Source organism: Canis lupus, chromosome 12, assembly GCF_011100685.1.
Source record: "Canis lupus familiaris isolate Mischka breed German Shepherd chromosome 12, alternate assembly UU_Cfam_GSD_1.0, whole genome shotgun sequence".
NCBI classification, from domain to species: Eukaryota; Metazoa; Chordata; class Mammalia; order Carnivora; family Canidae; genus Canis; species Canis lupus.
The window spans coordinates 72,255,918-72,281,298 of record NC_049233.1 but is presented as its reverse complement, the minus strand read 5'-3'; the positions used below and the strand labels follow the sequence as shown (position 1 = coordinate 72,281,298).

At 46.9% G+C, this 25,381-nt stretch overlaps 2 protein-coding genes across 2 annotated transcripts in view; one reads left to right on the top strand and one right to left on the bottom strand.

Moving 5' to 3' along the window:
* Window positions 1-25,381, bottom strand: part of NT5DC1 (5'-nucleotidase domain containing 1) — a 118,805-nt gene that overhangs the window by 92,404 nt on the left and 1,020 nt on the right. Inside the window, 5 exon segments of the mRNA XM_038555012.1 lie at window positions 14,212-14,296; window positions 15,738-15,817; window positions 20,420-20,526; window positions 21,621-21,692; window positions 24,052-24,143. Coding sequence (XP_038410940.1) covers window positions 14,212-14,296; window positions 15,738-15,817; window positions 20,420-20,526; window positions 21,621-21,692; window positions 24,052-24,143 — 436 coding nt within the window.
* Window positions 5,861-12,532, top strand: COL10A1 (collagen type X alpha 1 chain). The gene is made up of 3 exons (XM_038555011.1): window positions 5,861-5,988; window positions 6,492-6,663; window positions 10,326-12,532. The coding sequence occupies exons 2-3, from the start codon at window positions 6,507-6,509 to the stop codon at window positions 12,194-12,196; spliced, it is 2,028 nt and encodes a 675-aa protein (XP_038410939.1). The 5' UTR covers window positions 5,861-5,988; window positions 6,492-6,506; the 3' UTR covers window positions 12,197-12,532.

Sequence of the window (25,381 nt, the reverse complement as noted above, 5' to 3'; positions counted from 1 at the left end):
GAGTTTACCTTTTGACCTGTAATTCCCAGTTCTAAAAATCTCTGCCAAAGATATTCTGGCCAAAAAATACACACATACAAAATAATTCACTGTAGAAATATTTGTATTAGTGAAAGAGGAAATAACACACGTCCACCACAGGGACATGTGTGTAAAACTACGGAGCTTTAGTACATAGTTTAGTACTCCACACACTGGAGCACTATGCAGCTGTAAAAAGGAAATGTGGGCCACCCTTTACCTAATGCTATGCGAGGGTCTCCAAGACAAACTATTACATTAAAAAGTGGTAGCATATAGTATGTATTTTATGATGCCATTTATCTAAGAAACTGGAAGGGGATATGAATGAATATCTATTTTAAAAAATAATAAAAGAATAAACCAAGTCAGATTTAAAAAAAAAAAAAGATTATAGGGGATCCCTGGGTGGTCAGGCTCCCGGCATGGAGCCTGCTTCTCCCTCTGCCTGTGTCTCTGCCTTTCTCTCTCTATGTCTATCATCAATAAATAAATAAGATTTAAAAGAATAAAAAAAGATTATAGAAAGAGAGTAAAAACGGGGTGGAGAGATCAGTAATAGAAGCCAGGCTTCTCCGAATATTCCTGGCTTTATAAATTTGACTTGAGAAATATGCAATATATACTGAGGCTGGCTTGTACTGGTTCTTGATAAATGTTCAGGTATTTTGTGAGCCACTTGTCTTTGCCTTGGTGGCCTGAAACTGGCCATGGTGGGAGTCTTTACATCATGGGTATCAGCAAACATAGCTCCGAGTCCCCAAGCCAGTTGTTTAACATTTATCAGCATACCATTGGAACTGTAAGTATTTTAGGAGAGTATAAGACAAAATTAAATTTAAAAAGAATACTTCTAAAAGTTGAAAGCAAGACGAAACAAATAAACCTAACAGTAAACTGGGTAACATGAAGAGCTGTTTTGACTCTAAAGCATAGTAATTTGACTATATAGCTTTAGTAGAAATACTAAAAGAACAGCAAAAATAATTTTAGACTCTTTTCAATAATGTGGTGCGAATGTTGGTTTTGTTACTGAGAAACTGTGAGTGTTATGGAACAAAGCAAACGAATAACTCTGTTACTGTCATGAGAATTGGGAATTTTAGTGTAGTATATCGGTCAGTATATTGCTAACCAAAGACGGGGGCAAATCTGAGCAATAATAAGAATAATAACTGCCTTGGATTTTAAACACATACAATATTTAAATCCATGAGTGTATGATGATACTCAAACACCTCGTGGGGTCACCTCCGGAGGATGCTGGAAAAACAAGCTTATTAGGTCGCACACTGATAAGGCACTTCTCCTGCCTTTTTCTCTGCACCTGGAGGTAACCAAGTAGTTAATGAAGGAGTGTTTCTCTTTATGGAAGTATTCTAGCTAATGAACAGAGGAAGAACGACAGAATTCAAATACCACCCTTTTGTAACCTCCAATGAAATAATGGATCTAGGTAATGATGCAGGCCTAGCAACACCACAAAACAAGAGACAACCAGCAGTGGAAGGGCCTCCTGAGGGAAGCACACCACATACCACGGTCTATGAAGTGCACTCACTGAAAAAAGTATTTGTGTGTGTGTGTGTGTGTGTGTGTGTGAGTCTCAAACCTGAAGGAGATCAAACCTCTAGCTCTAACTACCAATCTACAGGAAATACAGGGTACAGAAAAGTATTTTAAGTGACAATAAAATCCAGATTGTGGGACATTGTACAGAACAGATGACCCCGTTTTTCAACAAATAGACTACAAAGGAAATAAAGAGACATGAAGAGGGCAGCCCCGGTGGCCCAGCAGTTTAGCGCCACCTTCGGCCTGGGGCGTGACCCTGGGGACCTGGGATCGAGTCCTGCGTCGGGCTCCCTCCCTGCATGGAGCCTGCTCCTCCCTCTGCCTGGGTCTCTGCCTCTCTCTCTCTCTCTCTGTGTCTCTCATGAATAAATAACATCTTAAAAAAAAAAGAGACATGAAGAAAAAAATGACATTTACAGGAACATATAAATTAGGGATAATTCATGAACCGAATTTGAACAAACAGTACACGGATCAATAAAAACATATGAGTATGTACATATATGCACACACTACACATATGTGGGTATGTTTCTATACATGTTCATGTGTAAATATGTATGCACTTACATATAGACACATATGTGTGTACATACATTAAGATAACTGGGAAAATCTGAACATGGAGTAAAAGATTTGATAATATTAAGCAATGGTTGATTTTTTAGGTACGATGAAGATTTTGTTTTAGAGAAAAATGACTCATTTCAGTGTACTGAAATATTTACAGGTGAACTGAGACCATGTATATTTGTCTACAATTTTGAGGTACGGTGAATGGAAGAGCTGAGTGACAGGGAGTTGAAATTAGTTTAAATGGGGTGAGGGGTACCTAGGCCCTCCCTATACCTAATCTCTACTTTTTTTTTTTTTAAGATTTTATGTATTTATTCATGAGAGAGAGAGAGAGAGAGAGGCAGAGACACAGGCAGAGGGAGAAGCAGGCTCCATGCAGGGAGCCTGACGCGGGACTCGATCCCAGGTCTCCAGGATCAATCCCTGGGCTAAAAGCAGTGCTAAACCGGGGAGCCACCCAGGCTGCCCCTAATCTCTACTTCTAAATAAGACTAAAATTTTCTACAATAAAGTCAAAAACTATATGCACAAAACCACCAAAAAATTATGTAGGTAGCATTAACAAGCTGGTAACAGAACACTGGTATCAGACCAAGACATTCCAACTTAGGCGTCCATCATGATCACCTGAAGAGCTTTTGCACAACAGAGTCTCTGAACTACTACTATGTCACCGAACCTGGAGGACTGAAGGGTTGTGTCCTGTTCCTCAGGACTGCAGGACGGGGTGGGGGCGGACAGCGGACCACTGTTCAAACCCAGAAAGGGTGGGGGCTGCACGTTATTCACCCACTTTTCATCCCCATGCTGGACACACAGAGGTACTCAAAAAGAATTCGGTGAATTAATGACTGACCCTGGGTAGTGAAAGTGAATAGGGAAGCTCAGAGCAGCTAAATGGCAGATGTGCAAAAAAAAATTCATACTTGATATTGTAAAAATTCACTTAGGTTACTGAGTTTCAAGAGCGTGGCTTTCTGCTTTAAGTGGAATAGGTTTTCATCAGAAAGCCACAGATGAGTTGGTTCAAACAGCTACAAGTAAACTCCCCGAATAAAAATAGTTTTAAATACACAATTGGGCGGGGTGTGGCTAGCAAATATTCTGATTCTACAATCTGTTTTGGACCAGACAGTGCTCCTAATGTGACTAACAAAGCAAACAGCACTCAGATTCCCTGTGCTGAAATAAGTATACTATTTGCGAAAAGGGTTGAATGTCCAAGCCTTATCCAACAAAGACACCACATTTTCCAAAGTTACAGGGGAATATAGATTGACAAATACCCACACGTATTTACATGTCCCCAAAAGAAGGCATATGACCTCCTGGTATGGACTTTGTCTCTAATAGATACTCAGCGGAGCCAAGCCCGCTGTCTCACCATGGGGAACAGCAAAATACCTCAAACACAAGAATAATCTAATTTTAAAGGTGAGAGGAGCTTCGAAACCGAGCCCAACCTTTTCATTGTGTAACAGACACCTAGAGAGTTTGAGGTGCGAAGCTCTGAAAATAGCCAGCGTAGTCACAGGTGGGCAAACGGGCGACACAGGTGCACAGTGTGAGGAGCTGAGACTTACTCTTCTGTGCTTCCACACGAAGGGTATCTAACAGGGGAACAGTCTCAATTACGAACAAATAGGGTGTGGGTGTGTGGGGGTGTATCCATATACACATACAAAAATACTAGAATATGTACTTGTAATAATTCCTTTTAAAACAAATTCAAAACAAAACAAAAAAAAATCTACAGCTTAGCCTTCAAGAGCATCCACATTACCTCACCTGCTTTTTTCAAAATCTTATCCAAATGAGCCACAAATAGATGGAGGGTAGGCATTTTTCTCACTGATCTTTTGTGGGATCTTACAGACATAGCACAGCACACGATATAATCACAAAAGCTGTTCCACAGACATTCTCCAAATGATGAAAGAATGATTAGAATATAAATTTTTGAATTCTCCTGTTAATCTCAACTGACATAAAAGTCGTATTTCATAAGTATCTATGAATATTCACATAGACATATAGGATGTTATAGGTTTTAATACATGGCACCAATGAAAGGTTTAAATAAAAGAGAGAGTTAGGAAAAAAAAAATAAAAGAGAGTTAGGGAATCCCTGGGGGGCTCAGCGGTTTAGCGCCTGCCTTTGGCCCAGGACGACCCCGGGGTCCCGGGATCGAGTTCCGCATCAGGCTCCTTGCATGGGGCCTGCTTCTCCCTCTGCCTGTGTCTCTGCCGCCCACCCCCATGTGTGTGTGTCTCTCATGTATAAATAAAATCTTTAAAAAAAATAAAATAAAAGAGTTAGGAGAAAGGCCATCAGTAAGGTGAGCTACCCATTTACATTTCTATAAAGGCTTAGTCTAAAAAAATACCGAAAATTATATGCAGGGAAGAGAAAGGATAAGAAAAAGAGCAAACCTTTATTTCATCCACTGGTGAAACACTGAATTATTTCAGTTATCAATCAGTCCCAAAACCATTCCCCTCTAATTCTGCAGAGGTTTTAAAAATGTTGTATCTATGCCTGTTACAGAATTTTCCTTCTCACCTACTTTACCTGCACAGTTGATTTAATTTAGCTCCAAAACAATGGAATTAAATAAGATACAGAATTTGGTCTCTTGACTTTCTGTTACATTAAATTTTTTACGATCCTGAAAACTGACTTTAAGAGTCCTAATATTGTTAAGAATTCTAACCATTGAAAATGACCATGATAATGTTTACTTTCATCTGTGTTTCTAATTGAGCTGAATCAAGATTCCTGAAGGAAACTGTAAGGTAAGCCACTGGGATTTTTAAAAAGCTGAAAGCAAAGTTTGGAGAATTTTTTTCTTCTGAAATGAACACAACAATCTTATTTAATTAGACATGATATGACATTATCAGTTATTAAGGCTTTTGTACTCCTACTGCAACTTTAAAGTAAAATCCAAAATTAAGCAATAAAACTTGAAGCGATTTACTGAACATACTGTAGTATTGTAAATAAAGAATCTAAATCCTTCAGGGTAATTATATTGCTAACTTTACTGTCAAATTCATGGATATCTTGCCTCTGCCTGAACACTTTAAAACATTTAATATGTAAAAACTGAAATAGATACTAAGATATTTAAAATTTCTCTTATTAATGTCTGAGGACTTACACTAAAGTCTAAGGTATAAAACAACATAACTACATTTTAATTGTTCTTTTCAAGCTCAAAAATAAGTAAGAATTTAAGCTATTTGCATAAAAATTTAGGAACATTAATAGGACACATTGTTGGCTTTACGTCCTAAGTGAAGAATTTAGATGATGGTTTAAATCCACACTCCCCCCCCCTCCAAAAAAAAAAAAAAAAAAAGACTTCCTTTCCTACTTTTATATACAACCAAATATTTTCAACCAAATAACACAAGAATCTCCTTTCAGATATACAAAGGGTGTATTGTCATCTCATCATGAACCAACCTAAACATCGGAGTAATAACTTTCAAAATAAAATCTCAGAAAAAGATGGTGCATGGTTAAAACTATTAATATGTATTTAAGACAAAGAGTTTATTTTTCCATAAGAAAACAAGGAAAGAGAGCCCAACCTGATCTTGTCTGCCTGCCCAATAGAACTTTCCACTATAATTAGTACTCTCCACCTCTCGGGGGAGGAGCTTAAGCTCAGGGCAACCTCATGAAGTAAGGGAGAAACAGTATAAATACTGCAGGACAGCCGTGGAGAGGGTACCTTCTGCTCACCTGGACACAGGAGGGCTCCGAGAGCTGTCAGGAAACCACCTCCAGGAACTCCCAGCACCCCGGTAAGTCTAGGACTTGACACTCTGCTTGACTTCCATGTTAGCTTGTTTCAGAAGAAGCCTTGATAAATTAATTTTTTTTTTTTGTCATTTAAAAAAAATGGGTTTCCACTGAAGTGTACTCAGAAAGTCTAATCTGTGTTAGTCTATACAAAAAGAGTCCTAATAAAACCATATCTGTAAAATCATGTCCTAGTTTATTTTGAAACTACTGGATATTTCAACCTATGTTAAAGATCTTGAGTTATTAATACAGGCATCCAATTGTGGTTTCTGTGTTTCTTCTCTAAAAGTCACTTCAGTTTTACTTGATTACTTGCAATGTGGTTTCCACTAAGAACTAAGTCATATATCCATGTAAAGAAAAATTTTTAATTCTGGTTTATGAAATATATTAAGAACAGGACAAAGTAAAAAAAGGTAGTTAATAAAATTAAGAATTCATCTGTCCAACATCAGACAAATGAAACAGGTCACTAACAAGAAATTATTCTTTTCCTTTTCAGAATCCATCTGAGAACATGCTGCCACAAACAGCCCTTTTGCTGCTAATGTCCTTGAACCTGGTTCATGGAGAATTTTATGCTGAGCGATACCAAACACCTACGGGCATAAAAGGCCCACCACCACCCAACACCAAGACACAGTTCTTCATTCCCTATGCCATAAAGAGTAAAGGTAAACTTTATATATTTTGCTGTACTAACTGGTTATTGCTTTCTACAATCTTAATGGTCTCTTTAGCAAAATGCTTTTTAACTATTGGGTGCTAAATTATTTTCAAACTCCTGAGTTTGCCCAAAATATTAAAACGATTTATGGAAAAAGTAGGTCCACTCAAGAACATTGGTGTCCTTTACATAGTGAGCAGAGTATAAAGATGTGCCTGGAGAACATTAAGAACTTTTGTGTGGGGAAAATTCTTCCCTCAAATGACGCTTTTGCACAAATAACTACCCATAATCTAGAAAATATTAATCCAATACAGATTAATGAAGCTTACAATGTCTTAACTAGAAATAACTGCCAATTACATAAAGAGAGTAGCAGCTTTAGATATCTAAATGCTTCGCCACTGTTTACTTGTACAACCGATTCGGCTGGCCCACAAATATATACAAGATTGAGTCTTAGTTATTAAATAAAATCTAATGCCTTTCCAAGAAATTTGATAGGCCAAGGAAGCACCAGCTTTCCTAATGATTTATACATTTTTATATGGTTTATATGGTTTGGTCAAGTACACACTCTTCACTGCCTTGTACTACCTGTGGGGCCTCAGGTAAGTCACTGGTCCTCTCTGTGCCTTAGTTTCCTCCCTCCTAAAAGCAGCAGCAGCTATCTCAAAGGGCCGGTACGAAGTTTAAGTGAATTAATACTGTAAGGTACTCAGGTGTTGGCTGTGCTCCTGGGGCTTCTCCACCTCCTCACACTGGGGGAGGACTGGTGGGGCCGCCTTGGAGACGTTTCAGCTTTGTTCTTGAGTCTATTCCCCAGCTGTTCAGCTTTCTCAGATATTGTGAAGAGAACTGAGAGGATGTATGTACACGACTAACAGATCCTCAAAGCAGGGCCATGATTATGATTAGATCTCACATTTGAATGACACCTGACGCAAACTACCTGTAAAACGTCTACTGGATTAGCCTGAATCATCTGAATGGATTGCAGGATTCAAATTTCCTTCCCTTAGTATTTTTGCATTATAGTCACATGTTTTACTTTGCCAATAATGCTAAGGATATTTGCTATGAACTTCATATAAAGACTGCTTCTGGAGACCATCCTTTTCAGCAAATTATCTCCTTAAAAAGAAAGATGAAATTTAAAACATTTCATGAAAGGCAGCTTAATGTTTAAAAATAAACACATGGGCAGGTAATGAAAACTCTTGAATGCTTCAGAATACAAGTAAAATATGAGAAAAAAGGAAAGTTCTGAAAGAAAGAATAAGAGATATAAGGAAAACTACTACTTTCCTTGAAGTGATGAATGGCAATGTGAAATGCTAGGACATGCATCACCGGCTACACTCTCTATGATCACAAATTCAGACTTTTTATAGTTTACTAAGATCATATGAAACAGTCTTGAATTAAAAATCACATGTACCACTCGTAGAAGGTTAAAAATATTTCTATTTTCCCACCTTACTTAACTGCATAATCTTGGCTATTTTTTTAAAAAAGATTTTATTTATTTATTCATGAGACAGAGAGGGAGGCAGAGACACAGGCAGAGGGAGAAGCAGGCTCCATGCAGGGAGCCCGATGTTGAGGCAAACCCCAATCTAACATAGTTTGCATTTGAAAAAAAAATGTGCTGTTTTATATCCTATTTATTCATCTATTCTATTTGTAATATATTACAACCCTTTACAGCCTGTAGATATGTAATACATGTACACTAAAACGTCAATCTATCAATGATGTAGATGAGTATATTGAGATCTTTTCCATAAATTAATTTTTCTCATAGTCTTCTTCCTGACTTCCAGATTTTCTTATTGAAAATCCATGGGTGAATAAAGCTCCATATGTTTAAATATTTACAGAATGAAATATAACTCTAATTAGTATAAAATACAAATATTCAGTCTAAAATGATTTTCCTATTTTAGCATATCTATTAATGATTCTCCTGTGTATTTTATATTTCATTTGTCACCAAATGTATTTTAAATATCAGGAATATCTCTACCCAACAGAATAATATTAGCAACTACTGTTGGCTGACTACTCCTTACATGCCAGTTAACCTGAAAGATTTTTTAAATATAATAATGTACCAACAATTAATAGTAACTGTGAACTATACCCATAAGCATATGTTCTCAAAGGCAATTTACCATTCATTTAATATTAATTCCAATAGAATTAGAATTCATTCTGATTCATTTAGAATTCATTCTGATTTCTAAAGCCATTAAAGATTTGGACAAATTTTAAATACACTAATCACTTTTGTACAAAAAAGATGTGGCTCAAGTCATAGCCATAAGTCATTTTCAGGGTTTTGACCAAATCATTCAATACTTAGGCCATTTGCTAAAACTACTGTAACGGAGAACCATTTTCCAACAAAACCTAAGTAGGATACGCAGGGATTTCATCTATCTTCCTGAAATCTATTAAATAGAGCATGGTTTTAATATGAATTCTGCAAACAGACATTTAAATCACAATTATTACCATTTTTGCTAGCAATTAAAGAATTTCTCTGAGAAAGAAAGTACCTTCTAAGAGATGCTTATGATGATTGCTGCCTGAAGACTGACATGGTAATATTCCCTCAATTATACATCCTAATACCAGAGTGTTCCGGTAAATCCCGCCTTTGACTACAACCAAGACACTGGACACTTCTTAATGCACAGACCCTTGTGTTACTCCCTTTGAGACTGAAGCTCCTCTAAGATGGGTCTTGTGCATCCCCACACTTGTGCCCAAGAGTCCTTTTATATCACAGGCAGCAAATAAGTGATTTCTGAACTGAATACATAACATCAGTAGAAGTATTTGGTTCAAATGAACCCACAGGGGGGCGGGGGGTGGGGAGGTCTGTTCCCCCTGGTGGGGCTGGGGCCGCTGTAGCTGCCCCCCACCTCTCCCTGCCTCTCACCCCTCAATAAAATATTAAACCACAACCCCCCCCCCAAAAACAAAAAAACACATGAACCCACAGCTCTCTGAAATCAACAGTACCTATGTGTGTTAACCAAAGATGGCTTTAGATAAGCGTTTCAATACTATTTTATATACCTTGCCCATTGCTTCTAACCCGCTCTCTGTTTCAATGTTAAGTCACTTGCAGGAGAACGTAGGAGCTCATGGCATGTCCTGAGGGTGAAAAAAATCAGCCTCAGTCTACACTGCGTTCGGCAGGGCTGGGGAAGATGTGCGTTAGAATCAACTGCATCCCTCACTGAGGTCTTATAGGACAGCTTTTGAGAGAAAAATACTATAGTTCTTAAATGTCTTCCCATTTATTCTGCATTTGTCTTTTTGTTCCTTTCCTGTCATATACCTTTTTCCCCTTTCCTCTCAAGGTAGATGATTTTCCAAATATGAATGGGGTAAATACCTCCACTGTACCACTATTCTAGATGAATTCTTCAAGCCTGGTTTATTTTCATGGATAATAGAATGTAAAGCAAGTATCACGGTAGCCGTGGTCTTTTGACACCATCCCCGCTGGCAGTGTTTTTAAATACGCTAAAATGTATGATCTGAAACCATTTCAGACTAGTGTGCCAAAATGGACTGGTTGATGGTGTGATGTCATTACTAATCGTCTCTCTCTCCCTCTCTCTCTCTCTCTCTATCGGGGATGTCTTTTAGGTGTATCAGTAAGAGGAGAGCAAGGTATTCCTGGTCCACAAGGCCCCGCTGGACCTCGAGGGCACCCAGGGCCATCAGGACCACCAGGAAAACCAGGCCACGGAAGTCCTGGACCCCAAGGAGAGCCGGGGTTGCCTGGCCCACCGGGACCATCGGCCACTGGGAAGCCAGGTTTGCCAGGACTGCCAGGAAAACCAGGGTCAAAAGGACCATCTGGACCAAAAGGAGATATTGGACCAGCTGGTTTACCGGGACCACGGGGCCCACCAGGGCCACCCGGAAGCCCCGGCCCAGCTGGAATTACTATTCCAGGAAAACCTGGACAACAGGGACCTATGGGAGCCCCAGGACCCAGGGGCTTTCCAGGAGAAAAGGGGGCACCAGGAGTCCCTGGTGTGCATGGACAGAAAGGGGAAACAGGATATGGCGCTCCTGGACGCCCAGGTGAGAGAGGCCCTCCTGGCCCTCAGGGTCCCCTGGGACCCCCGGGCCCACCTGGAGTGGGAAAAAGAGGTGAAACTGGCTTTCCAGGACAGCCAGGCATCAAAGGTGATCGGGGCTTTCCAGGAGAGAGGGGAGCAGCTGGCCCACCAGGCCCCCAAGGTCCTCCCGGGGAACGAGGACCAGAAGGCACTGGGAAGCCAGGAGCCCCAGGAGCCCCAGGCCAGCCAGGGATTCCTGGGACAAAAGGTCACCCTGGCGCTCCCGGAATAGCTGGGTCCCCAGGGGCTCCTGGCTTCGGGAAACCGGGGTTGCCAGGCCTAAAGGGACAAAGAGGACCCATTGGCCTTCCAGGAAGTCCAGGTGCTAAAGGGGAACAAGGCCCGGCAGGTCATCCCGGGGAACCAGGTCTGACTGGACCTCCCGGAAATATGGGACCCCAAGGACCAAAAGGCATCCCAGGCAACCAAGGGATTCCAGGCCCTAAAGGTGAGATGGGGCCAGTGGGGCCTGCAGGACACCCTGGGGCAAAGGGAGAAAGGGGTTCCTCTGGGTTAGATGGAAAACCGGGGTACCCCGGAGAACCAGGCAGCAGTGGTCCTAAGGGAAACTCAGGGTTACCGGGCCCTAAAGGTGATGCTGGACTCAGAGGGTCTCCTGGTCTTCCAGGCCCCGTGGGCCCGGCAGGCGCTAAGGGAACGCCTGGACACAATGGTGAGACTGGTCCAAGAGGTGCTCCTGGAATCCCAGGAACCAGAGGCCCCATTGGGCCGCCAGGCATTCCCGGATTCCCTGGATCTAAAGGGGATCCAGGAATTCCAGGTCCCCCTGGCCCAGCTGGCGTGGCAACTAAGGGGCTTAATGGTCCCACTGGGCCACCAGGGCCTCCGGGTCCGAGAGGCCACGCTGGAGAGCCTGGCCTCCCAGGTCCCCCAGGCCCCCCGGGCCCCCCGGGCCAAGCGGCCTCGTCTGAGGGCTTCATAAAGGCAGGCCAACAGCCTTTCGTTAGCGCCCACCAGGGAGTAACAGGAATGCCGATGTCTGCGTTCACTGTCATCCTCTCCAAAGCTTACCCGGCCGTGGGTATTCCCATCCCATTTGATAAGATCTTGTATAACAAGCAACAGCATTATGACCCAAGAACTGGAATCTTCACCTGCCAGATCCCAGGAACATACTATTTCTCCTACCACGTGCATGTGAAAAGCACCCACGTTTGGGTGGGCCTCTATAAGAACGGCACCCCTGTGATGTACACCTACGACGAATACACCAAGGGCTACCTGGATCAGGCTTCGGGGAGCGCCGTGCTCGAGCTCACGGAGAACGACCAGGTGTGGCTCCAGCTGCCCAACACGGGATCGAACGGGCTGTACTCCTCCCAGTACGTCCACTCCTCTTTCTCAGGGTTCCTGGTGGCACCAATGTGAGCGTATTCCCAACCGAGCTCACGTAAATCTGCTTGACGAGGCATTCCCCAATTCCGCTGCGCCCCACAAAATGCATATGGACGTAGGCCAAAAAGTGACCCGTTTTAACTTTCCAAATACAGATGTGAGCTTTCAGACCAACCCATTCTCCTGCTGGAAAAGCGGGCAGCAATGGTAAAGAATATGTGAAGACCCTCTTGAATTTCTAGTCAGTGGTCCCAAGACTATAAAGTTTTCTGTGAACTCCTTCAGTATTTAAACATTTCAACCTCAAAGTCCTAGTAGGGTAAAAAAAAAAAAAAGTAAAATGATCACCAAGGAACCCTAAAATGTGACGCTAAGTTATGTCATTAAATTCGGTATCAGAAATTCAGCACTTAAAAAAAAAAATAAGCCTGTTTCTGCCGATTAACAGGAAACCTTGTAGGAACCATTCAGAGGGTATCCTATCTTTGTAGAACTCAAATACTTGAATATTCAAATGTAAAAGACACGGTAGGCCCCAAGATCCTTCCGATGGTGCGTTACCCAAGGGCTTACCAGCCCCTTCGTCAAGATCTGTTTGAGGACACAGGTGCCTAGGACTTGTTAGAGCCCTGACGAGGAGCCAAAAGGTGATGTCACCATTGATCTGGGAGGCAGGGTGCTTCAGCCACGAACCTTTTCACGCTTTTCTGTGACTGTAGAAAAGCTCTCCATGTGCCTGTCACAACTTGGAAATCGGTGTCTGACCTATCTTCTTTATTTAATATGAGTGTGATTAACCTGACTCCCTGTCGAGTCTTACGGAACAGGATTTTGTGGGTTTACAGACCATTGCCCTACGGACCTCGAGTCTCCCATCCTCGTGAAATCATAGCTACTGCCGAGGGTTTCCGAATCTGGCTAGGAAGGAAAAGATGTAATTTATTTATGCTCTGTACTGTATTTTTATATTGCTGCTTAAAACTTTGAAGCTGTGCCTCACTTACTAAAGCATGAACTGTTTTACCTTATTTACGATGCAATAAAATCACATCAACAGATTTTTGTGCTGAGTTTATTCGAGAACAGCGATTTGCTATTCTCAATCGTTCTTTTAAGGCTTTTCGTTCTACGAAGCTAACAGAAGTAAGACAGCGAAACGGGGGGGGGTGGCGCTTAGAGCGGTCACGGACACGGCCGTCTACTGGGGACGGCAGTGCCACACGCCCCCGGCGCATAGGCATCGATTGGCAGGACCACAGGGGACCTGCCAGCCCCGGTCCAGAGCCGGCGACCGGGGACAGAAAAGTCCCGCCATGTCCCCAAAGCAGTGATCTCTTCAGGGAAGGACAGAAGCGGGCAGCAGAGAAATAGGTAACTTGAAAAAATATTCTGCAGTTACTATTTATTGCCTTGACGTGTTTTTAGTCATAATATTTAGGATTATTTTGATGAATTACGTTAAAGGGAAGCAAGCGGGTTGATGTCAAATCAAAAGCTGAGAAACGCCGCTCTCGGCACCCCTCGGTCCACGGGCTGGACGGCTGCAGCCTGGTTCGGGCGCCCGGGGTACCCCCGATGGAGGCGCCCCATCCCCCTACTCCTCAGACGTAGCCTCCGAGGGGCCCCAGCAAGCCCGCACCGCAGCTGGGACACCCGGCGTGCAGCCTGGCCCGACCCCTGTCCCTTCGGAGTCCCCAGCCCGCTTCTCTCACTCCCCCTCCGTCTCCAGCTGCTGTACCAACACTTCCAGGTGTGAGCAAGCCCCACTCCCAGGCCGGCCGCGGCAGACGGGGACCTCAGCTCCGGGGCACCCGCCACCCCCCGGCGGCAGGCACGTAAAACAGCACAGCCCACAGCGCTGGCCATTGTGGCCACGAGGCCGACGCGAATAAAAGAGCCCCTTAAAACGTAAGCAGTGCCAACCTCGTAGCAAAATTTTGATAAAACCAAGTCCCAGTCGAGGAACATGACAAAACAGGCAACTTCCAAGTAACTCACAAGCGCACGGCGTTTAACGAACATGAGAAGGTCCCCCTCATAGGACTCACCCTTAAAAGCCGACATTTTATAATTGTGTTGTATACCAGCAACTATATCCTTCCAAAAGTCAAATGTTTTCTGACCATTGTTCTGCTAAAAAAAAAAAAAAAAAAAGAAAATCCCAAATGTTAACACATATAATGCTTCTGCTTTTGAGCACAGCTAAAAACACAGCAAGCAACTGCAATATTACTGTAATCTAAAATCGGGACTCACATTGTAGAAAAGATAACAGATGAAAAAACTCAGTGCTTGAATGCGACTTTAAAAAGAGAAATCTTTAAGAAAATCACTGCTATACGTATATACACACACGCATATAACTAAATGGTAATACAGCTCATTTAACCCAAATAAAATAGAAATTTCTGCTTACTATAAAGTCAAAATCATATATATTAAACACAGGACTGAGTCTACAGTGTCACAGCTTTTGAGATCTCAGAATGTGCCACCTCCTGTACTACGGCATCTGTGGGGCTACGAAGCCATAAGCCCTGAAGCCCCAAAAGCTGGCTCTTTAGAATTCAGCGCATTCACCTGATTTCAATAAAAAAGAACAGCAAATCTCTCTAGAAGAGATGATGGAGGTTCCAAATCCAAAACATTAACCGTTTTTATTTAGATTTCTTTAAACCGGGGTGCAAACAAGTATTACGTTGAAACACGTAACCCCACAGTGCCTTGCTTCCTTGGAAACGTAATCGCTAACCAGCGTCCTACCTAAACAGACTACCAGGTACGTGTACCTGTACCAGCGCTGAGTTATTTGAAGACTAATACGCTCGCCTGAAGTCGCTATGGATGAAAAACCGTCTCCATCTCACGTTAATAACGACTTCTACAAACGTACGAAAATTACAGCTCCGTGGAGACTTCCACGAACACACGACTAATTCTGGTTCAAGAGTAATCGATCATGCGTGTTCTATTACGGACACGATCGTTAGGATTTTATTTTATTTTATTTTATTATTTTATATTTTATTATTATTATTATTTTTGATCCTTAGGATTTTAAATGACGTGCAAAACAGAAGAATAATTCTGACATAAAACTGGTGTCTGTTCCCAGGTCTTCAGACCTAAGGACACGCAAATTCTATAAACGGAACGTCTACACGCGTCGAACTGGTCAAAATGATGAATTTAAAAACTTCATCTCATTTTTTAAAATTTTGCCTTATGCAGAATGCGTAAGAACAGGTGGAAGTCTCTCGATCATTTTTTTTTTTTAATCTGCTAATGAAACCAAGAAAATACCCTTTCCAGCTGTGAGGTCTGTATTTTCTTTTTAGACACGTGCACCCTCTGCTGGGAAAGAGGTTTATCATCTTTCCTGGGGAAACGGTCCCGGCTATTTAATTTTCCCAAAACACGTGACCAAATTCTCCACGTGTTTCTTCCTCAGTCACTTCTAGTATCACAAAGAGGAAACTGAGTTCAATCCCAACTCAAAAGACATCCATGAGTAAGTCCTCCGACATATGACTGAACACCGGTCATAATTCCTGAGAAACGAGTCCCTGCTCACCTTTGTCAGAGAGTCCACCACTCTGGCACACAGCAGAGCTCCTGGCAGGTCAAAGTAGTTATCATAAAAGTAATATTTTCCTAAAAGAAAGGACAAAATTTTATTTTATTATTATTTTTAAGACTTTATTTATTTATACAGGAGAGACCCAGGGAGAGAGGCAGAGACCCAGGCAGAGGGAGAAGCAGGGTCCATGCAGGGAGCCCGATGCGGGACTCGATCCCAGGACTCCAGGATCACACCCTGGGCCAAAGGCGGACGTGCAACCACTGAGCCCCCAGGCGTTGGAAGAGCAAGATTTGAATCAGCACCTCATGTACGTGACACAGAAACTGGCCGAAGAGACGCTAGATTTTGGTTTGGTTGTAAAGGGGCCTCGACGTTAACTGCGAATGGGTCTGTTCCAGGCTACTCCTGCCTTTAAAGAAGGGTCAAGCTACAGGAACTTACAATGTGATGCCTGTTACATAAGGATCTAAGGGAGAGAAATTTCTGTCAAAGGAGACCACGCCCCAGATCTAAAGCGCACGATGAAAAAGCCAGTTTATGTCATCAGCGTCACTGAATTTCAGAACTCTCAGCCCAGCACGGCAGCTCCAGGATGTCACCCGCGCAGTGGCACCTTTCCACATCTGTGCGGTTGGGCCACCTTCAGTTTAATGGGAGAACCGGGGGGATGAGAAGAATTAAAAAAAAAAAAAAAAGGCAGGCAGGCATCACGTCACGTAAGGACATGGTGTGCTTATCTTGGAAAGACTTGGGCGCACAGGACGCACCCCAGGATCTTGCGGAGAAGAGGGATTTATTTACGCTGTTTGGCCCTGAGACAGCGTTAATCCGGAGCCCTGCCTGGGGGCAGATGCCACCCCTGGATCCGCCGCCCCGGGCAGACACCTGATGACCCGTGTCGCATCCCTCTGGCTCCGGGTGATCCCAGCCACCGCTGCGCTCAACGGCGTCGTCCCACCCCAAACGCGAGTGCCATTCACTTCCCCCGAAGCCCGTGGAGTCCCCGAGTCGTCCCCGTGTCTCGGGCGGCAAGCCTCACCCAGGAGCCGGTGGGTGGGCGCCAAGGAAGTCTCCTGTCCCTGGGATCGCATGGGGCCGTGTTCTCGGGGCTTCCGGGGTCCCCGTGGAATCCAGCCCGCCCATTCCTTCCTTCCACTACCTCACTCCCGTTTACCAGGGTCAGGGCCAACCACTCTGCCTCGGGGGGACCCCAACGTCATAGAGGCTCTGGGGTGCCCGTGTACAAAGAGGAATCAGAGAGAACCAGAGGTCTGGGCTTCGATCGGTCGTGATTATTGCCTGCATGTAAGCGCCTCATTTCAAGTCCTCCCTTCCTGCCCCTGCAGGCCACACGGGAGGTTGGGGACACCGCTGCCTTGCTCCCCAGTGTCCACGGAGCACAATACCCAGCATCCCGCAGGCACGCCATGAACGTCTGGGAATGAATGAACGACAGATGGATGACCTAACAGCAGAATGGGTTTCTGGAACAAAGGTGTCGCAGGCAAATCAGGGGAAAACCCTATGCAGGGGCCAGATGTCCAACCCTTTACATATCACTCAACGCCCTTCACGTCTTCATAGCAAATCATTAACGTTTAAGAAACCAAGTCCAAAGTTCTCCTTCTGTGCACTCACAGGGTGGCTGGGCGGGTTTGGGTGCCCTTTCCCTCCGCTAAAAATACTTTGGTTGGCATCACGCTCCGGGTTATCCTCCTTCGCAGCTGAAATTACTGGCAGGACCTCTTAGACGGTTTTCCCTTCCTGTGCAAGGTGAGAAGGGCTCTGTCGGTGTGAGGAGCCGGGCGTCCCCGGGGCACGTGAGGCCACTCAGCACCTGGTGGCCACAGCTGCGGCCCGAGGTGCACCGGCCTGTACGTCCTCGGACCTCCTGGGCTGGGACCCGCAGAGGCAGCTGCTCGGGCACCCAGGAGCAGGAGGCATGTGATTGCCCCACTCACACCCCTGCTTCTCTTCCCCTCCCGTGTCGCTCCCTCCGTGGCCACCAACATGGAGCTCCAGGTGGAGCTGAGACACCAGTCGGGTGCTGGCTGGGGTGTGACCCAGGAGCTCCAGGGGCTGGGGACGCCTCCTGCCACCGAGGGCCAGACTACCCAGTGTCGCCCATTGGCCATTCAGTCCTGACCTGGAGCCGGGCCCCGCGGCCCTCAAGGCCTCCACTGCCCCCAGAGCACAAGGCTGCGGCTGGGGGGCTCCCTGGCGGGGAGGCAGTGAGCTCGGCTCAATACAACAGGCTGCACATCAGCCCCAGTCCCACCAGGCATTGGTGCTGCCCACGCAGGCCGTGCCCAGGAGCCCCGGCCACACCACAGCCCATCCTGATGGGTGACGGACTGCGGTACCGGGGAGGCCGAGGGGGCCGAGCACTCGGGCAGGCACAGCGTCCCTGCTCCCCTGGGGGACACTGGCTTCACTGAAGGGTGAGCAAAGTGACACCAGGACCACATGCTTTACCCAGAAGGAATAGACTCGACTGGGCCCAGCCCACCGGCTCCCCTGCCCCGTGCCTTCCACTGTGCCAAGCTGTCTCGGCCGGTTGGGGGACAGGGTGGAGGGACTCGCTCCCTGGGAACTGGCTGCTAAGGAAAAGCGGCGCCGAAACGGGGTTCTCAAATCACCAGCCAGTAAAATGCCTCTGTCTGCCCACGGCCCAGCCCTCGGTGTCCTGGGGGGAGCGCACCTCAGCACGCTCTCCTGGACGAAGGCCCCACTTGGCCTCACGGCTCAAAACCTCAAACCTACATGTCCTTCCAGCAGCTGCACCTCTAGTAATTTACCCTCCAGATATTTGCACCAGGACCGCCCGGGGGCTCAGGGCGTGGTCCCCAAGACCCGGGATCAAGTCCTCGGTGGGCTCCCTGCATGGAGCCTGCTTCTCCCTCTGCCTGTGTCTCTGCCTCTCTCTCTCTGTGTCTCATGAATAAATAGATAAAATCTTAAAAAAAAAGTATGTATTTGCACCAAAGTGCAAGACATACGGGTACAGAAGCATTCCCGCAGCCCCGCCTGTAAAGGCCAGACAGCAGGCACGACGGAGGTGTGTGAACGGATGGACGGACGGACGGCTGGGCGGCGCAGCATCCCAGCATTTAACCCACGGGACACAACCTCTATCACGTAACTGACTCTTCTTTTCTATGACATTTAAATTTTCTAACCATAGGCTCACATGATTTTTTTTTTTTTTTTGATGTAAACAAAGATTAACCAGGCTGTGGAATCGCAGGCTTTTTTTCTTTTCTATGTCTCTGCCTTGAAAAAACACTATTTCTTTGTAAAGGTATCAGCTTTCCCTTCCAATTGGCAGGAACAACAGGCCTTTGTTATGTGTCACTGCCACCGGGCCGCTGGGCGCCACCTGACTGACCGCTGGGCGCCACCTGGCCGACCACCAAGCGCCACTGACCGCTGAGCACCACCTGACTACTGAGTGCCACTTGGCCAGCCGCTGAGCACCACCCGACCGCTGAGTGCATGAGTAGGAGACGCCTCCCTAAGCACCCCAGTTAGGAGCAGGTGGCCTCCAAGGTCCTCCTGGGTTAGGCTGAGCTCCAGAGGGGGCTGCTCATTCCGGGAGGTGGCACCTCCTGGCGGGCAGGGCGGTGAGCAACCTGTGGGGCCCCTGGGTCTGCTCTTCTCCTGCTGCCTTCTTCAAGGCGCCGGCCGTTTGTGAATGGATGTCAGGGTGAAGCACTCCGCTGTGCCCTGGCCTTTCTGGGAACCCGTTGTCGACACCTGCCTGCTTCTGGAAGGACCACAGCGTTCCCAGTCCCAAGCTGAGTAAAGTGCTCTCCAGACATGCACCTAACCTCCAAGGGCCACCGGGCCTTCGGTGTGTGAAGGCCGACGCCCAACGTGGAGGCTGCCTTCCTCTCCACGTGTTCCACCAGGAGCACTCGCTTCGTTTCATCTCAGGACAAAATCAAAACAAACTCTCAAAAGACAATGGATGTGACAAAGCAAACCTAATTGTAACAAGGGGTAACGCCAACTATTTTCAAGTTACTGCATTTTCTTTTTCTTTTTTTTTCTTTTCTTTTTTCTTTGAAGATTTTATTTATCTATCCATGAGAGACCCAAGGAGAGGGAGGGGCAGAGACCCAGGCAGAGGGAGAAGCAGGCTCCCCCGACGTGGGACTCAATCCCGGGATCCTGGGGTCATGCCCTGGGCAGAAGGCAGGCGCTAAACCATGAGCCCCCCAGGCGACCTATGAGATTTTATTTTAAGCCATCTTTATCCCCAACATGGGGCTCGAACTCACAACCTGAGATCAAGAGCCGCCCTCCAGCAACGGGGTCAGCCGGGCGCCCCTCGGGTCCCTACGCTTTCTGGAGAGCAGGTGAGCTTCAAAAGCGTAGTGTGGGGGAATGGCCCAGAGATTTAGAACAAATGAAAACCAGACGGTCACAATCCGGCCCATTTGTTTAGAATAGTGCACTTGGCATGTGTCGGCTCACGGCCGCCAGTGCCTAGGGTCAGTTCCGAGAGGGGTCTTCATGTTTCCGTGACCCGCAGAGCTTCCTGACGCAGTGCGACAGCGGGACAGCACATGAGGTCACTTAACAGAAGGGAAAGAAAACACGGGGCAGGAGACAGGGCAGCAGGGCGGCGCGGGGGCCCCGGGCAGGGAAGGCCACAGCGCTGCGCCTACCTGAGCGGCCGGCCGGTCCCACGTCGCCCGGGAAGTGCTTCCACGGCTTCCCGCCGTACTGGTGGGCCAGCGCCTCGGGGGCCGTCATCCTCGTGCCGTGGCTCGCCCTGGCATCGGGAGACAGGACAGTGCTCGTGAGCGCCCCTGCCCCCAGCCCGCTGATGCCTCCCCTGCCCGGGCCCCGCGCGACCCAACTCCTCCTGGGGTCCCCGCCGCCCTGGACCCGCCCCGCGGCGCAGCCCCCTCCCAAGACGCGGCGCTGAGCTCTGCGGGGAAGAGTGGTCCACAGACACCCACGTGAGCCCATGACACCGGCCTGGGGCCACGGCAGTGACACAACCGGGACACGAGGACCGAGAGGACAAACGGGAAATCCGGGCGGGCTCCTTCCGAAGGGGACAGCGCTGCGGGGCTGTGAGGCTAGAGGGACGGGGGACTGTGCGGTCGCACGGGACCCGCTCAGGGCAGGACACGGGCACCAGAGGCCAGCCGGGCCTTGCGAAGCTGAGAAGAAGCCACAGGGTGGAGGCAGAGGGTCGGCCCCGGGGCAGGGACAGTGACCGGGAGGACGGACAGACTCGCTTCAGGCCTCCAACTCCCACCGAAGACGGCAAAGTGCACCTGAGGGACCTAAGGTCGCGGTCAAGGTCATGGTCACGGCTGTGCTGTGCACGGCACACGTCCACGCAGACACCCGTCCACGCATCCCGACCCTGTAGCTCCAGCTGCCCAGGGCAAGCCGCGTGCAAACGAGCAACCAAATAATTGGCGGCGGCCCCGCTCTCGCTCTCTGCCCCTTAGGACGAGGATGGAGAAAGGGCAGGTGTGCACCGACCGCCAACCCTCCCCAACACCCGTTCTCTCCTCCTTCCTCCATAAAAGAAACCCAATTTTATTCCAGGCCACCATGTGCTTCTCTGACCCAACATACCCCAGGTTCTCTGGGCAGCGAGACGGGCAAGCCATTAGGATTCCACTGCACCTCCCGCAAATATTTCGGGCGAGCTAACCTGAAAACTAGACCTTGAGATCGCTATTTAAACTGTTCAAACACTTCATACAAAGAAACACAGGCACACAATCTGTCCTGTGATTAAAAAAAAAAAAAAAAATGATCTTATTTGACCCAAACCTTAACAAGCAAACGCTATACAAAGTGTCCTGGAGGAAAAGTTCTGACTTGGCAGGTAAAGGTTATTACCTGAGCACGGTGCCATTATCTGCAAGTTTAATGAAGTTCCCTTCTTCCAGGTCCAGTGCCAAGCCCTTGCAGCTAAAACAGAAAAGTGTGATTACCAATCAATGCATAGACGCAGCTAACCCTAGAAGAAATAAGCTACATTTTCAAAAAGTCAAACAGTGCTGCAAAGGGACTCCCCACCCATGTGACCCGGACGGCAGTCAAACAAGTAAGAAAATCCAGGAATCCTAAAATTAAGCAGCACCCACAGAGCAGGTAAGGAAGGAAAACTGTCATGTGAGGAAATGGAAGACAGCATGTTGAGTCTGCAAAATCGTCATGCTTTTAAAAAAGAGGAATCTGGGGCGCCCGGGGGGCTCAGCAGCTGAGCACCTGCCTTCAGCCCAGGGCGTGACCCCGGGGTCCCGGGATCGAGTCCCACGTCGGGCTCCCTGCATGGAGCCTGCTTCTCCCTCTGCCTGTGTCTCTGCCTCTCTCTCTCGGTCTCTCATGAATAAATAAATACAATCTTTTTTTTTTTTTTTTTAAAAAAAGAGGAATCCAAAGCTGAAAAAACAAAAAAGGAAACATCACGCTACGTCTGTAGGTATGTTAAAATGTGCAAATGCCGTTCATTAAATAAAAGGCACACATGCACACGTTTAGGTTCCACCAGAAACGTTCTTAGGCACGTCTCTCCCATAGTCTTCAGAAATTGGCTCCATTTAGGTCGGGTCATAAAAACTTGCCCTCTGGGCAGGGCATGTCATTGAAAACCATTAAAACAAAGTCAAAAAACGAAGTTTTGGGTTCCTCGCTGTAAAAGGCCTGTGGGATTTGGGGATAAAAGTGGGTACAGACCCGTTATCGTGAATAATAAAAGCAAGGAAGTATAAGGGCCACTGGATATCGAGAGAATCAAACAAACGACGAGGGGCTACGTCAGAAGCATCAGGGACTGGGGTCCACAGCAAACTGCCCAGGGTCGGCGGTTTCACACGGCAAATGTTTGTTCTTTTTACAAAAGGGCCAACCAAACGCGGCAGAGGTAGAGATGAACATCATTGCTCTAGAATCACTTCTGCATGTTTTTGTGTGTTTTAGAATTATTATTGTGAACCGAGCAACTTCACAGGGTAGGATTTTCATTGTGTTGTTTAGATGAGGAAGAGGGACACAAAAAGCCTTGGGAAGTGGACAAGCCTCTCAGGAAAGGAGTGAGCCGTGAGTTAGGCGTAGGGACGTCTACCCAAATTACAGAAAACCCAATGTCCCAGCTCAGACACACGCCCAAAACACGACGACGCTTCCTCTTCCACAGTTCTGTATTTGAAAGGTGATAAAGCAAATTTTTTAAAAAAAATGTACATTTTAGAGATAGTTCTTAATAACCTCTGAAACTTGTGACAAACTTCAGCCACACAAAAATATCCAAATTAGTCAGTAAGCTTTTAGCTTATTTACATATTTAAACAAGTCTAAATTTAAAGCAGAAAAGGCTTTAATTCATGAAACATAAAACTTTTTGATTGCCCATTGCATTTTTTTTTTTTAATTTAAATTCTATTTGCTGGGGCCCCTGGGGGGCTCAGCGGTTGAGCGCCTGGTTGAGCGCCTGCTTTCGGCCCAGGGCGTGATTGAGTCCCACGTCAGGCTCCCTGCATAGAACCTGCTTCTCCCTCTGCCTGTGTCTCTCATGAATAGATAAATAAAACCTTTAAAAAACAAATAAGTAAAATAAATAAATTCTATTTGCCAACATATAACAACCAGTACTCATCACATTGTATGCCCTCCTCAGCACCGGTCACCCAGTCACCCCAACCATCTGCCACGAAGCCCCTTCTGTGACCCTTTGTTTCGAAGAGTCAAGAGTCTCTCATGGTTTGTCTCCCTCTCGAATTTTCCCCTCAGTGCAAAATATAGAATATATATTTCTTATATTCCCCGTATGAGTGAGACCAGGTTTGTCCTTCTCTGATTGACTTAACTCACTCAGCATTATCCCCCCCAGTTCCACCCACGTCGAAGCCCATGGTGGGTACTTGTCCTTCCTGAGGGCTGAGTCATGTCCCTTTGTATCTATAGGACCACGGCTTCTGTACCCATCATCTGTCCCAGGGCACCCAGGCTCCCCCCACAGTGTGGCTACTGTGGACATTGCTGCTATAAACATCGGGGTGCAGGGGTCCCGGTGTCTCACTGCATCTGCATCTTTGGGGTAAATCCCCAGCAGGGCACTTGTTGGGTCATAGGGCAGCTCTATTTTTAACTTCTCGAGAACCCTCCACATCATGAAACATGAAACTTTCAATATAGAAGGCATTTTGTCCTTTGACTCAGTTTCACATTTCACTTTTATATCTCTATAGGAGACGAGACATTAAAATTTTATCAGCAGCGTTTTAGAACCAGAGAGAATAGGAAGACCTTAAAAAAAAAAAGAACTTACCAGAAATCCCAATCCTCAGGAGTCACAGTTAGCAACTCCTTGTCATATCCTTTCTCTTTGACCAGGAACTGAGCAAAGCTGTTGTAAATGAGCTACAAATAAGAGGGAAGAAATAAAGATTAAATATAAAATACACTATTCATTCCTAATTTCATAGACCTGAAAACCTACTGGAGTCACTCATGGGGCAGACGGGGGAGAAATATCTATATAATTGTGAAGTTCTGCAGGTTGACTCCCCTTTACAAGCAACTTACCTGCCCCCGAGAGCCCCAGGCAGCTGCGGTCCCGATGCCGCAGAATCACACCATCCGCGTCCAGTTAAACAACCGAGAATGATTATCATTCTTACTCTTGAATTCTTAGGATTGGAGATCATTAAGACTTGACGAGGCTTTGTAAACGTACCTAACCCCCCCCCATGCTAAACCCACCCAGCACCCCGTCACGACGGCTCTCCTGTGCCCACCCTCAGTGCATGGTGCTTCCCCGGTTCACAGACTATTTCCCTCCTGGATAAAGGACACAAACCTGTTCCTTGGTTGTTTCAGTTTTGTCATTGACGGGGGTGGGGATGGTGGGGATGGTGGGGGGGGTGGTCTGTAAAGAGCTGCCCTCAAATTTTTAGAGAACTGCATACACCAAGCAAAACCAGGCAAAAGGTCCATCCCGGCCACACCCTGTACCCCTCCGACGAGGGTCCCCAGGCCGCCTCACCTGCCCTTGAATCTGGGGCAGGACGGAGGGCTGGGCCCAGGCTGGGCGGCGTCGAAGAGGATTCGTGAGCAACTCACCCTGGTCTAAGCGAGCCCGTGACAGGCTTTGGGGCGTGAGATGGCACAAGGGCGAAGACGGTGGAGACACCATGAAGGGAGTGGCTCATGATGTCCCCCCTGACCCCTCCAGAGGGAGGGGAGCCACCAGTCCAGACCCCTGGGGGCCTGCACATGCCCCGACTGGGGGGGTGCGCCTGAGGCCCCGGTGCAGAGGGACCCAAAGCCCCGTGGCCAGCTGGGCTGTTCTGTCTGAGAGCTAATAAAACCCGTGGCCGTGTGGGCCCGGGCAACGCAGCTGACCTGACCCAGGTCACTCGTTAATGGCTCACGCCGTGCGACACGATGCACCCACAGGCCCCAGCCCGGCCACCCGGGCCTCCAGGACAGCCGAGGTCCTGTGAGGCCGTCCGGACCCCGAAGCCCAGGGCCGACGGGGCATCGGCGGCTTCACAGGGTCTGTGGCTTTTCGTCCGTTTGACCACCTTTGGGTCCCTGAAGTGCTGGCTGGGACCCTGGCCTCACCGTGACGGGCAGCAGCACCGGTGACGTCTGTG

Coding starts and splice junctions, on each gene's coding strand:
- COL10A1 (XM_038555011.1), top strand. CDS start 6,507: ATGCTGCCACAAACAGCCCTTTTGCTGCTAATGTCCTTGAACCTGGTT. Junction 6,664..10,325: donor CTATGCCATAAAGAGTAAAG/GTAAACTTTATA, acceptor GATGTCTTTTAG/GTGTATCAGTAAGAGGAGAG.